Here is a 14761-nt window from a genome sequence, read left to right as displayed (position 1 = left end):
AGATGGTGTGGGAACACATAGCTAACTTAAATTAATTCAAGGCTCAAGGTCCAGATGAATTACATCCTAGGATACTAAAGGAAGCAGCAGAGGTAATTGCTGAACCACTCGCCATAATTTTTGAAAAATCCTGGAGAACAGAAGTAATGCCAGACTAGTCTAATTTCCTTCTATGACAGAATCACTGACTGGGTGGATCAAGGAAATGCGGTGGATATAGTATATCTTGAGTTTAGTAAAGCAATTGACAAAGTATCTGATACCATACTTATTGAAAAAATTACCAAATATGGGATTGACAAGGCAACTGGTGGATTCACAACTGGATGAGTGATCATACTCAAAGAGTGGTCATAAATGGCTGCACATCCAAGTGGAAGAATGTCTCAAGTACCACAAGCCTCTGTCCTAGGCCCAGTGTTCTTCAACATTTTTATAAATTATCTGGCGGAGGAAATTGATGGGAAACTGCTCAAATTTGCCAACGACAGACACAAAGCTAGAAGGGATAGCTAACACTAGAGAAAAGAGAGTATTCAAAAAGATCTAGAAAAGTTTGAACTGTGAGCGGCGACTAACAAAATGGTATTTAACAAGGAGAAATGCCAAGTCCTACATCTGGGAAAGAAAAAATGAAAAAAAGCACATACAGAATGGGAAGAATTGGGCTAAGCAGCAGCACATATGAAAAAGACTTTGATATGCTAAAAGATCGTAGACTGAACATGAGTCAACAATATGATGTAGCAGCCAAAAATCCAAACACAATTCTTGGATGTATTAAGAGAAGCATAGAGTCTAGATCACGTGAGGTCATTATCCCCCTCTACTCTTCCTTAGTCAGACCTTATCTGGCATACTGTGTCCAGTTCTGGGAACCCCACTTTGAAAAACAACGTAGACAAACTGGAGCAAGTTCAGAGAAGAGTTACCAAGATGGTGAGCGGTCTGCAAATCATGTCCTATGAGGAACGGTTAAAGGATCTGCTTGCAAAAAAGAAGGCTGAGAGGAGACTTAATAGCGGTCTACAAATATTTGAAGGGCTGTCACAGTGCTCAGGGATCAGCCCTAGTCACATTTGCACAAGGAAAGACCAGAACCAATGGGATGAAACTGAAAGGGAGGAGAGGAGACACAGATCAGATATTAGAAAAAAACTTTCTGACAGTGAGGGTGATTAATGAGTGGAACAGGTTACCACGGTAGGTGGTGAGTTCTCCTTCAATAGAAGTGTTTAAACAAAGGCTGGACAGACATCTGTCTGGGATGATTTGGTGAATCCTACATTGAGCAGGCAGTTGGACCCGATGACCCTGAAGGTCCCTTCCAACTCAACCATTCTATAATTCTATAAAAATGGTCATGAGTGGTAAGGTGTTCAAAAACATCCCAGCAGACTCCCCGAAGCTAGAAGAGATCGTCAAAAAATTACCCACATTCAAGTGAACGTTTTCGCCAAATCATCCGGCCGTATAAAAGACCCATACGTGAACCTCATTGATATAACTATTTAATGTTGCTTATTTACTTGTGCAGTTGACAAACATTTTATGTATATCGTCCATACAAACAGCACTCAAAAGGAAAAATGTGCTCTCATGCCTGCCACAGAAGGCTATTGCCTGTGTTTTGGAGTATTCACCATCATTCTTTATTTTGTACAATGCATCCTTTACTGGTGCAGATATTTCATGTGATGATCAGGTACTTGAAGCTGCGTCTTCTTTTGCATGATTAGCAATGTGTTTAAAAAATTTATCAATTAAATTTTCTTTTTCTGTGTAGGAATATAAGAAGAATACTGATTATTGCAGGGCATTAAAAAACCAATACATACAGTTATGTGATCAAACTGGTTCTGATCATGGTGGCTATACTGCAGTAACAGTTATAGACTCTGAACATATTATGTTGCCGGGTACAAATGGTTTAGCAAAAATATTTGTAGATTTAATTCCATTAAAAGCAACAATAAATTGTACCGTATATACTCGAGTATAAGCCTGAGTTTTTCAGCACATTTTTTTTTTTAATGCTGAAAAAGCCCCTTGACTTATACTCAAGTGAGGTTAAAAAAAAAACACTACTCACCTCCCAGCCAGCGTCTGTGTCCCCAGCGCGATGGTCTCCCCGGCGCTGCAGCAAGCTGCTTGAGAATTCTCCCCGCTGTCATCTTCCTGCTTGACTTTGAATTCCCCCACCGTCAGCGCTGTGTAAGTATGCGCTATGATTGTGATTGAATGACATCACTGAATGGCTGTGATTGGTTTATCGAGCGCCGGCTGTGATTAGCTGACTTGATTCAATCACAGGGCTTACTTACACAGCGATGACGGCGGGGGAATTCAAAGCCAAGCAGGGAGATGACAGTGGGGAGAATTCTCAAGCAGCTTGCTGCACCACCGGCGAGACCATAGCGCCGGGAACACAGATGCCGCCTGGGAGGGGAGTATTACGTTTCTTTTTTAAAATTCAATCTAGTATATAGCTAGGCTTATACTCGAGTCAATAAGTTTTACCATTTTTTGTAGTAAAACTAATTGACTCTGCTAATACTCGAATATATACGGTAATTATTATTTATAATTTTGCGCCTGAAGTCTGTAAAATTACACACAGCGTTCCTAGGCGTCTGTATTATGGAGCTGTAGGCAATTCATGTGCAGCCAAATGGTTCTTTCATATGGCATTGTATTCTGCCTTGCTTCCGGGGAGAACATCTACTTAATATGATGTCTGATAGAACTTGGCACTTTTTTTTTTTTTTTAAATCATGGATTCATATGGAAAAAAAACTGACCATATACAATTGAAGGCACATAGAGGTATAGCTTGTTCCCGTAGCAGGCTATATTAGTGCCATGTTACATATTTTGCATAACGTGGACCTGTAATAGGACTATGTGCATAAGGCTTACTCCAGAGAAGGGGCTTATAAACCATGCAATAACACTCCTGTGCATTACAATGCAACAACACACCCACTCTGTTTAAGGCGGGGCTCACACGGCTTTACTCTGCCGCGTGCTGCACGTGAGAATGCAACAGGTATGCAATGACATGTTTACTTGCTGCTTGCCGCCAACTGCCATGCTCCATCTTGGTGTGCATGCACGTGTAATATGCGCCAAGATAGAACATACTGTGATTTATTTATGTTTTGGTTTTTTTGCATGTGTATTTTGCAGAATTCGTGTGAGCAGCAACATGAAAGCGTATTGGAGATTGGTACAGCATATTACGCATGCGACCATGCGCTTGTGTGAGCCCAGCCTTAGACACAGAGTCCTGTGTCTTAGGGCTCCTGTCCACAGGTGATTGTGCATTGCGCTACTCCCGGCGATAATCCGCAATGCACGCTTTCTATATTGTTGCTCATCCAAGCGCTGCCTCCTGTCCTCGAGCGGAGAATTATAGTTATTCTCCGCTCGGGGGACTCAAATCGCGGCATGCCTTGTATGCTTTACTACGGGCGTCTACCCTGAAGGTATGCAACCAAAATGACGGGCACTTACTTTCCAATACTGTGTATAATGTTTCCATGCCAGCATGTATATGATCAGCCACATGACAATGAAGCAACCATGTTCCTGGGTTCTTTGCAACCATATCAACTGTTTGAGTGGTTCCCGGGAAAAGATCAAATACATCTGTTTGATAAACATCCCCCATCTAAAAGTCAGAAGAGAATGTCAGGTTAGCGGTTGCCAAGTCACGTATTCTCAATTGATGTATCTAAACATAGTACAGGTTATAGACCTCATTTATTTTCATATGCTCTCATTAAGACAAGAATATAAGGCCGCATTAATTTATGCCTATTTAGCTTAACCCCAATTATATAGTAAGTGGTGCAGAGACTGTTGTTGTACTGAAGCCCTGGAATGTGACGGGACCTGAAGTGGCTCTGCCCTATATAAGGAGACCGGTGCTATAGTTTGCAAGTTCTTCTACAGTTTTTATTACAGCTCTAAAGCTAGGACAGCTCAAGTCTAACAGAACTGGAGCCGTTTAGAAGAAACCGTGATCTCAGGTGTCCTTATAGAAGATGGTGAAGGATTCAACTAAGTAGTTTGTGGTTGTCTTGAATATCCTGGATGTTACTCATGAATTTGGCGATTGATCCACGTTGCAGCTGAATCAGATCTTCTAGGAATTTTGGAACACCCTCCTGAGCTAGTTCATCCTTGAGGCGATTGCTTAGCCCTAGACAAAATTGGAATTTGAGTGCTGCATCATTGCATTGTAGATCAGTAGTAGTCCTCCAAAATTTAATAAGTCTTCCAGAGACCTAGGACCCAGACATAGAGAGTTGATGGAAGTCTCGATGAACTCTGGTTGTTGTCATCATAGATCATCATCATAGCATCCAGAAAGGCATTAAGACAGTTCCAGAAGCAAAGGGCTGTCCCAGAAGCTAGTGTGCGCAGGACAGAGCTAATCTATGTTAAGGTTGACACTGTGTAATAACTCTACTAACCTTAGCCTGGTCAGTATGATGAGTATAGGGCTTTAAGGGACAAAAAAAAACAAGCAACAGCTTTAGATAAAAGGCTGGAAGTGAATTCTGTTCCCAGAAAATTTCTCGGCTAAAGGCACCTTCGGTTCAGGGGTGCGTGAAACTGAGTCAGACACTGCAGGTTGGGATTCAGAAATGTTAGAATGCTGCCATTCCTGACGTCACTGCCGTACATAATTTTCTTCCAATACGTTGATCAAAGTGGCCATTCGAGCTACCTAATGATTCAGTCCAGCGAACGCCTTAATAACTTTGGTAACATACATACTTAGCAGGTTTTTGTTGGCTTGGTGATGCCATACTGACTGATATAAATTATAAGTTCACAAGCATACCTAGATGTTGGTCCCAGCTAGCGTAGGCTGAAGTTATATAATATCTCAGAGGTGCAGACATGGAATAGTTCAGCATAGCGGGAACAAACTTCAATAACACCATGGAGACTTGATGGAGAAGGAGTTGCACCAAGGGTATGATACCATATTGCTTGGCGGCAAGTGGAGACAATGAATAATTGGGGCCCCTATTTCATTGGTGCAGGCAAAGTTTGGCTATGGAATCTAAAGAATCCCCCATTCTTCATCCTTAACCCCTGCAAGGAGGTTTGGACTTGCAGGATTACCAGGTAGAAGTCAACAGGATAGTTCCCAGAAGTCGGTCAGGTTGCAGATTTTGGATTTTTGTGTTCAAACAGGTCCAGGCGGACAGGGTCAGGTACAGTAATTCATGTCAGAAAACAAGGTCAGGTTCGGACCCCAGAAGTTGGTACATGTATACATTGATCAAGACAAGTCAAGACAAAGCTGGGTCAAACATAGAGAACAACATGAACAAACAGAAAAACACCACCAAGGTTGATCACCAAGCCATTACCTACAGATAGAGTGCTGCAACTGCTCATAAGTGAAATCTGTAGTAAGAGATCAACGTTGGTGGTATTACTGAGTTTCCAAACTGTGTAGTCAGCCCTTGCGTGAAGATCATTCTTAACAATTCCATAAATGCCTGAAACATGTACGTTAAAAAGATTACCGAAAATTTAAAGCTGTGTGCATGGAGATGCACGGTGTGTAGATCCACTTCATTCCCAAGGCCAATGAGGTGCCAGTTTATGTGGTCACCAACGTGCATAGTAAGGCCATGTAAGTTGGCATACAATTTACCATTAATGCCTGAAATACAAATTGGCACAGACTGTTATTAAGGAATATGCATACAATAAACCAATATCCTCCGCCTCTTGACAAGAGGCCTGTTGTGTACATCTATATGCTATACTGTATATTATATTATATATGTTAAAGAAATGTATTACATTACTTACGAATATGGGGAAGTCTGCATAGACCACAGTAACTTACCATGCATTTTGTTGCTTTCAATAAACTCTTCATCGTCTTTCTTGACTTCCTCCGGATGCAGGGAATATGTTTTAATATTTTCATCCAGATACCAGGATTCATTTTCATCAAACACCATAAAAAGTAGCGGAAATCGCAAAATTCTCTCTTTGTGTAAATTCATTAGAAACAATGGTTTCTTACAAATCACAAGAGGCCCAACCAATCCGCTGTATGCATCCTGAGAGGGAACACAATGGTCTATTACATTACACGGTACACTGAATACTTTCCATAAACAGAGAATCAATGTCATTCTGACCTCTATTACCAGGAATGGACCGGTGAGAAGCCTGTAAATATATGACACTCCACACACTTGTAGCCATACCTTTGTTGGGTCGACTGTGTATAAATCAATGCCTGCTGGTAAGTCGAAACTGCATTCACATGAGGTTTGTTTTCACCACACTAAGTAAAGAATAACTTTAACCCCTAAAGGAGCAGCCTATTTTGAGTCCTCAGAACAAAGGGATTTCTTTCATTTTTCTCATTAACTTCTTGGTTACTTATTTCTTTCTGTCTAAAACTCCCACTCTTTTTCTTCTCAGATGGTCATGTGATCTCAATTCTGACCAGCTCTGATCTACTTTGGTTATGCTGTCTGAAACCAGTCAATTTATCAGTGTGTCTTATGCTGCTACATGATCCCTACCACAGAAACTGCCTAGAGAGGGACGCAGACACTCCTATCACAATCACTAATGATGATCACTGAGCTCCTGTCATATAGTTATAGTAGAGGAGATCACAGCTCATGCTCCTGACAGTATACTTCTGGTTTGTAGCTTATTTAGGTGAATATAGAAGGTAATGATAATTAAACTGGCTGTGCCCCCAGAAAGCAGAAATGGTACAGCTTGTAGCTAATGCTGTGCTGATGCATCATGGTATTGATTTTAAATTGAAGGAAAAAAATCTCACCATCAAGATGGTGTCTGATAAGCATCAGACAGGAGGCAGCCCCACATGGAAGTGGCTGCAAAACACACAGGAGAGTTCCAGAGTGTGAAAGGCAATCAGCTGAGGGGGCAGCTTGGAGCAGGGATGGAATAATCTGCTTTTGCTGGAGTGTTTAAGCTATGTTCACTTCTGCATTCGAAGTCTCTGTTCTGAGGTTCTAGTGCAGATCTACCATGACATGCTAGATGAAAAAGTGCTGGATGAAATATTTTTCATTTGGTAAACTGAACGGTAACCAAACAGACCCCATTATAGTCAATGGGGTTCTTTTGGCACCATTCAGTTCTGCCACAAAACAGGTCTGTTCGGCCAGGGCACTCTTCTGCTTCCAGCCATCCCTGTGCACGTTGCTCTGAAGCCCTTCTATTGAAAGAAATAGGAAAGCACAATAGTAGCAATGACTGGGCCAGGAGCTAGTGCGAATGTGCATGAAATGACATATGGACTGCACAAGCACCATCCGACTCTGCTCAATAGTGAAGGTGGCCAGTCCCCCTGGTATTAAGTTGTAATCAAGCAGCCTGGACAAAGAGGAATACCAGGGGGACGGGCATTTTGAAATAAACTAATGGTTGAGTGCATTACTTTTACATCTTAAACACAGTGCAAAGGGATTTTTGAAATGGGAATATCCCTTGAGTATAAAGAATACACCACCAAGATAGCCCTCATTACAGTATAGGAAAATGAAGGTTAGAAAATGTACCTTAACTTGGTCAACTGTTGAATAATAAGCCCAGGTCAAACAAGTCTTTTCTTGACTGTTAGGTCCAGATTTTTCAGGAACTTTCCAAATGTATGTTTCTATATTTCCTGTATCAAATAAAAATAATTTCAACCATATTACACTATAGTGCATACTTATTTTTGTTAGTCGTTTAGTCATTCACGACCCTCGGCGACCCTAAAGGCGAGCTCCCTCCATGTTTTTCGGTTTGGCGCTGCCTCTTTCAGTTGTGTGATCTCCATGCCAGTATCAGCTTTGACAGTATCAGCTGTTGTGTTCTTTTTTTTGCCACTGATCTATCCAAGCATTATAGATTTTTCTAGTGACTCTAACCCCTTTCAAGATGACAGCCACAGGATGATCAGCGGATCACCCCACATCCTGCTCACACTTACCCCCAGCAAACAGCTGATTGTGCCAGGAGAAGCCACAGCCAGTCAGGCACTTGCTATGATCGCAACAAAGTGAATGTAGCATCACTTGGCGGCCACTCATGGCTGTCCTTGTAATCAAGTATGACTCGAGTACAGCTCCTGTGAGCTGGTTATGGCTCATAGAGGGGGTCCTAAGCAGAGGACACCCCTTTTATGATGTCCATATCCTCTAATATTGCATATAGACAGGGGTTGTCATGAGTCAACCCCTTTAACTATTGCATAGCTGCCTCATTTCTTTGATTTTATATGGTCATGTATTTTATTTTGCTCATGAAAGAGAAAGCATAGCTTCAACCATTTTCATATTTTTGCCCAAACAAAAATGTAGATGCGTTCTGTCATATTCCTCGCGAATATATTAATACACACACAGATACGATGTGAAACGTAAACTCACCAGGTTCGGTTGCCTTTACTTCATTATTTTCCAGTTTAACGCCATGTGCATAAATTGAATATGGTCTACTTGCCTTGTTTTTAAAGATAATTTTAATTGTATCATGCACATTTGCTTCTATTAGTGGACCTGTCAAGGAAAGATCAATTTGTAGATTTTGTTGTTCATTTCACTAAATGTTTAAACAGTATAGTACGGTATAGTAGTTATCTGTTGTAGTCAGTTTACTGTATATATAATAGTCTGAAGGCAATGAGTACACTTAGGCTGGGTTCACAAAGAGCGGATTTGCTGCGGAAATTCCGTCTGGAATTTTGCTGCAGCAAGTCTGCCTGCGGCCGCTAATCCCGGGATTAGCCAGCCATGTGGCCGAGATTTCTCAGAAATCTTGTCCACACAGGACGGCTAATCCGTTGCGGCGCGGATTTGCCAGCTGCAGCATGTCCGTTTTTTTTCAATTACGCTGCAGCTGCACACTCCTCTATGGGAGCACCAGCCACAATGGAAAAGTGTGCGGCCAAGCCGCTTTAAAACCCGCGGCTAAGTTCTACGGGTTTTGAAGCAGCGCTTTCCGGGCGGAAATCTTGCGTTTTTTTCTCCGTGGCCAAACCGCGAGATTTCCGCCGTCAATATGCCGTGTGAGAACCCAGCCTATGACTGCTGTTTTACGCACCGGTCTGCTTAAAGGTGGCTCTCCTGTGAAGTCCCACCAATATATTAAGAGATACAAGCCTCTTAATACTTTTGGCACATCTTTTTGGTCTGTCCATGCGCCTGAGTTGAAAACTACGACGGGCAGGGTCTGGTGTAGGTTTTAGATATAATTTACAACAGCTTCTGACCTAAACCATAGCAGAGTCTACACACATATGTGCATGGATTGACTCCTTTTTCCGCGTATTACGCGGCCGTGCACTGCAATATCTGTAATATGCAGTGAAAAAACGCCCGTCGACATGAGCCCTTAGGCCTCTTTCCCACGATGTATATCGTCCTGCCATTTTCACGGTTGACCGATATATGCTGTGATCTGATGCATTGGATTCCCGCCCCTTGTCTGCAGCCAACAATGGGAGAAGGCGGGACAGGGTGGCACTTAGCTCCGCCCTGTTTCCTCCCATTGCATTCACCCAGAGGTAAGGAGAGAGGAGGGGAGCCGGCTGGGCGACCTCGGCGTATATGCGCCAGGGCCCATGCCGTCTGAACGGGTGCACAAACATTAGATTTGTGTGCCCATTCACACCGTTAAAATGGCGGGCGATATACGCTCGTGGGAACAAAGTCTTACCTAACAGTGTACTGTATTTGGAAATGGAGTTTTTGAGCAGACAACACTCCAGATCACGTTCACAAGGCTTTTCTTTGCACAATTTCTGATGTTGATGTCACGCCGAAAGTCACATTGGAATCCATGTCATAAAAAACAAACAAATGAAATGTCCATTCTTGATGAAGTTTTTGCATGGAATCTAAATTGGGAAATTTGCACACAGATTAGCCTCATTGAACAGGCCTAATCCATATGAGGATCTGCAGAATTTACAAATATAAATTTGTGGCAGAAATCCCAGGCAGAACCTCGGAATCTGATATACTGAATGTGCTAAACAATTAAAAGAAAACTCTACTGCATAATAGGTACAGTATGTACAGTGCTCACCCTGTCCTCATACTGTACAGGACATCATTTCATGCCATTTTGAAACCAACAGCACTGATTTGTTATTAGGCATAAATCCCTGGCAGAATAGTCCAAATAGTTTAATACGATGAGGTCACAAATGTCTTTTTTGAACCATTAGCATTTTGCTTACCTAGAATGCCCATGTACTCTTGGTTTCCTGTTCTTTCCTTTAGTACGGTAAAAGTTTTGTCTGTATATTCCCGGTATACAGCTTTTTTGTATTTAGAGCCAATGGAGGTTCGGGTTTTATTTAAAAAGACATCTCCTGGGCTTTGAGGAAACAGAAAGATTAATTAAATAATGTGTTTTACTAGACATCACAAAAATGGCCAAAAAGCCACAGAGAATTTCCAAAGAGAGGATTCACTGGAAGTAATTACTGCTGCTGATAGCTACGTAAAGCAAACTACAGAAAAACTGTGGGAGTGTGGCAAAGTGTGCTTGATTTAAAGTGTGGTTGTTTTAAGTGTGTGTGACTTAAAAATTGGAGGAATCTCTGCTTACGTTTATATGTATTAATTGGTGTCTTACATCAAGTTACATTGGTCTTATAGCTTATACATTGTAGCTAGATTTGTCTTTCCTAGATTTTAAACATTGTGCTGAGGGGATAACAGTATTATATATTTTTTAAAAACCCATATTGTTACATTTAAAAACACATATAGTTTGGTAGTGTGTTCAATCTGCAGTGCCCTGCTCAGGTGATTAAATAAAGATGAGGGTATCTAATTAAGATCTGATAAATTGCACCTGCTGAACTTGTTGTGTCCTTTCCAAACAGATAATTCATTGCAGGAGTTAGGATTAGAGATGAGCGAGCGTACTCGCTAAGGCAAATTACTCGAGCGAGTATTGCCATTTTCTAGTACATGCCCGCTCGTGCCAAAATATTCGGGGGGCGGCAGGGGAGAGCGGGGAGGAACGGGGGGGGGGGGGAGATCTCTCTCTCTTTCCCCCCCGCTCCCCCATGCTCACTCCCGCAACTCACCGCTCACCCCCGACGACCCCCAAATCTTTTGGCACGAGCGGGCATGTACTCGAAAATGGCAATACTCGCTCAAGTATTTTGCCTTAGCGAGTACGCTCGCTCATCTCTTCCTTTTACACGGGCCAATAAATTTTTGCATCCAGTGGGAATTTGAATGATTATTGTTCAGTGTAAATGCATGCCCCAACTGAATGATGAATGATAATTTCTTTGCTTCTCATTCATCGTTCAGTTTCTGCATGCAGAAAGCTTAACGTCGGATTGGCTCGTGTAGACAGGCAGTAGATTATCTATAAACGACTGCCTGCTTACTGTGAATGGCCGCTGGCAGGCCAGAACGATCCCTGTCCCGTTCTGCCTTCATTCACTAACGATGATTGTTCCTGTGTAAAAGCATACGATCATCACTTGGACGACCTGGAAAAGGGCCCTTACTATGGCTAATTTGTTTTAAGCGTGTGTGACTTAAAGGGGTTGTCCCGCGAAAGCAAGTGGGGTTCAGCACTTCTGTATGGCCATATTAATGCACTTTGTAATGTACATCGTGCATTAATTATGAGCCAAACAGAAGTTATTCACTTACCTGCTCCGTTGCTAGCGTTGTCGTCTCCATGGAGCCGTCTAATTTCAGCGTCTAATCGCCCGATTAGACGCACTTGCGCAGTCCGGTCTTCTCCCTTCTGAATGGGGCCGCTCGTGCCGGAGAGCTGCTCCTCGTAGCTCCGCCCCATCACGTGTGCCGATTCCAGCCAATCAGGAGGCTGGAATCGGCAATGGAACGCACAGAGCCCACGGTGCACCATGGGAGAAGACCTGCGGTCTACCGTGGGTGAAGATCCCGGCGGCCATCTTTGCAAGGTAAGTAAGAAGTCACCGGAGCGCGGGGATTCGGGTAAGTACTATCCGTTTTTTTTTTTTTAAACCCCTGCATCGGGTTTGTCTCGCGCCGAACGGGGGGGCTATTAAAAAAAAAAAAAACGTTTCGGCGCGGGACAACCCCTTTAAAACTGGGGAAATGTAGAAGAAGTCATGTATTTATTGTTGTTTTTTACTTGTATAATTTACTTGCGTACTTGATTTTTTATCTGTACCATCTTAATTTTAGAATGTGATCAATGATTGACAAAGCCCAGATCATGGATCTAAATAAGCAGCTTGCAAGACTGAGATCCACTGACAACATGGAAAGTATTTTGCTGCTCACTGAGCAGGCAATTGATGGAATAGGTATGAGGGTGGATGGTAGCATGGGAATGCAAGATGATCAGGCAGCTAGCTGTGTGACAGTACAAAGAAGGAATAGAGGAAAAAGTGCCAGGGAGGCTAGTCCTGAACTGGCACACCCCAATATGTTTGCTAAGTTGTCAGATATAGGGGATGCCATTACAGGATTAGCCAGGGAATGTCCGCTTGAGTAAGAAGGGGAAGAGGAGCGCAGGGCAGGTTAGTGTGGTCCTGGTAGTGGGAGACTCAATTATTAGGAGAACAGACAGGACAATCTGCCACAAAGACTGGGATCATCAAATGGTGGTCTTCCTGGCACTTGAGCTCAACACATCATGGCTCAGGTTGACAAATTACTGGAAGGGACTGGGCTAAGCATTTATGAATACATCGATATCTAGAAGTTACCATTTCAGGGTGTGTCCTTACACTATGACATTATCCAATCAGCGTTGACAGCAATAGTTGTTTCAAGTAGCTTTTCAGAATAACTTGTCGTGTACATGAGGAATAAAACTATTTATGGCCATTATATGACTTGTATCCCATATTTATCACTAGTTTCCTTCTGTGCAAGCCCAATATCCAAATATCAATTATCCATCAGCTAATGGGTGTAGAATAGCTGCTACAGTGTCTCCATACAGAGCAGAATATTGTTCTCTCTATCCCTTTGCAACATGGAAGACATTATACAGCAATACTAAGTAGTGCAGTTGTGAATCCAGCACTTGAGTGAGACAGTTAAAAAAAACAAAAACTTACTAGCCAACAACAACAGGGACTATGTGTGTCTGTACCTCTCTGCAGCTTTTCCCCTCTACAGACCTCTATAGGCAGCATGTCAATTGACTGCACAGTGAGGTAATCTGCCTCAAAATGGATTTAGCAGTGAATTCAGAATAAATGATTAGTGCAGGGATTAGATTAGAAATGACTATTTATTGGAGAAAGAGGCATTATTGTCTAATAAGATGTACCACAAAGATACTTATCTTCACTGTACTTAAATGCATGCATTTTTTAGTAAAAATAATTTTTCTATTTAAGTTTTATTAAAGTTTTAACCATTCGTTTTCATAGTTTCTATATATCACTGTAAATAGCAACTGCAAAAAAGCCATTCACTACTGAATCCATCAGACTGGTTATCTGATGGCTTGGTCTCCAGCCCCTCTCTCTCCACTTCTGAAAGATCTTCTAAACTGATTAATGATCAAGTTAAGTTTCATCTTAAATTACAGAACAGATTAGATTACAGAACAACAGATTACAATAATTTAAGATGACACGATAGTTATCTATGATTCATATGTTTGGCAGAAGTAGTATGCTTGTATAAGTAGTAAACAATCACCTCTCTTCATGCAGAGCATGCCTCTCATGTTCCCAGGTCCGATCTGGAGAATAGTCCCATTCAGTTTCTTCTGCTGCTATATAATATGTGCGTGTATGTGGGAACTCTAGCAGAGGTGTACGTTTGCCTTGTTTGCCACACGAATTAACCCTGTAATGCTGTCTCATCCCTCCTGTGTAATGGTCTGTGGTCATGCATTCAACATTAAAAACACCTGTGAAGGCAAAATAAATTCACAAGAGGGTTGTAAAGATAGATAATGGAATAAAAAGTGAAGGAATAGTCTCGGGGTGGGCTCCGCTGGCCTCTTCCCACCTGCTTCATGCAGAGTGACAGCTGTCTCCATATACACAAACAGGGACAGGAGCTGTCAGTTTTCATGCATCGGGTGCGGAGAGGCCAGCGTGGCCCGTCCCCATGCTTCGGAGCTCAGCTCCAAGTCAAGCTTCAAAGTGTATTCATCCTGAAACGCCGCATCCTTTGAGAATAAAACACTCATGGGGGCAACAGGCATCTATGTCATTGTTCATGATGCTGCCTATGGTTCAGTGAGACAGAATCAGACCCCCATAGGGAAGATCCAAAAAGTTCAGGATAACCCCTTTAATGTGATGCAGTGCAAGTATATCTGGAGCCTCTTTCCAAAGCAAAGTATAAATACAAGAAAAAACTCCTCTTTGCTCCTTCTCAATTAAGGTGTTGTCCCACAAAAGTTGTTTTTTTTGTGGAAAAACAGCATTTTTCACAGTATTTTTATGCAGTTTTTAAAGTAGATTCAGAAGATAACGGAAATATAAAGGAAGGTCTTCTACTTCTCCTGCTAGATCTACTTCTGGCTTTGGTTTTAAAAAAATTGAATCAATTGTGGTTGCACAAATTGGTTTTAGTGGAAGTTTTTATATTTATCTTTTCCTTCAATTTTTGCTATCTTAAGCACCTTTCACGTGGCACAATTATAGTGCAAATCGCTTGTTAGATCAAGCAGTTTGAACAACAATTGTGCCGTCTGAATGTATGCAGCGGAAGACCGATCTGTGATAAATCGTTGATCTGATCTTTCA

General features: G+C 42.0%; 1 protein-coding gene across 1 annotated transcript in view; it reads right to left on the bottom strand.

Moving 5' to 3' along the window:
- Positions 1 to 1495: 1495 nt before the first annotated feature.
- CP (ceruloplasmin) overlaps positions 1496 to 14761 on the bottom strand; it is a 46268-nt gene continuing 33002 nt past the window's right edge. Inside the window, exons 12-19 of the mRNA XM_066599168.1 lie at positions 13701 to 13914; positions 10259 to 10398; positions 8445 to 8573; positions 7590 to 7696; positions 5882 to 6101; positions 5553 to 5692; positions 3517 to 3673; positions 1496 to 1778 (exon numbers count right to left, since the gene is read on the bottom strand). Of these exons, the coding sequence (XP_066455265.1) occupies positions 1702 to 1778; positions 3517 to 3673; positions 5553 to 5692; positions 5882 to 6101; positions 7590 to 7696; positions 8445 to 8573; positions 10259 to 10398; positions 13701 to 13914 (1184 nt within the window). The 3' untranslated portion in view covers positions 1496 to 1701. The remainder of the gene's footprint in view (positions 1779 to 3516; positions 3674 to 5552; positions 5693 to 5881; positions 6102 to 7589; positions 7697 to 8444; positions 8574 to 10258; positions 10399 to 13700; positions 13915 to 14761) is intronic.

Source organism: Eleutherodactylus coqui, chromosome 1 (genome assembly GCF_035609145.1).
Source record: "Eleutherodactylus coqui strain aEleCoq1 chromosome 1, aEleCoq1.hap1, whole genome shotgun sequence".
Taxonomy (NCBI): Eukaryota; Metazoa; Chordata; class Amphibia; order Anura; family Eleutherodactylidae; genus Eleutherodactylus; species Eleutherodactylus coqui.
The sequence above is the reverse complement of the archived record's forward strand: the minus strand, read 5'-3'. Positions and strand labels throughout refer to the sequence as shown.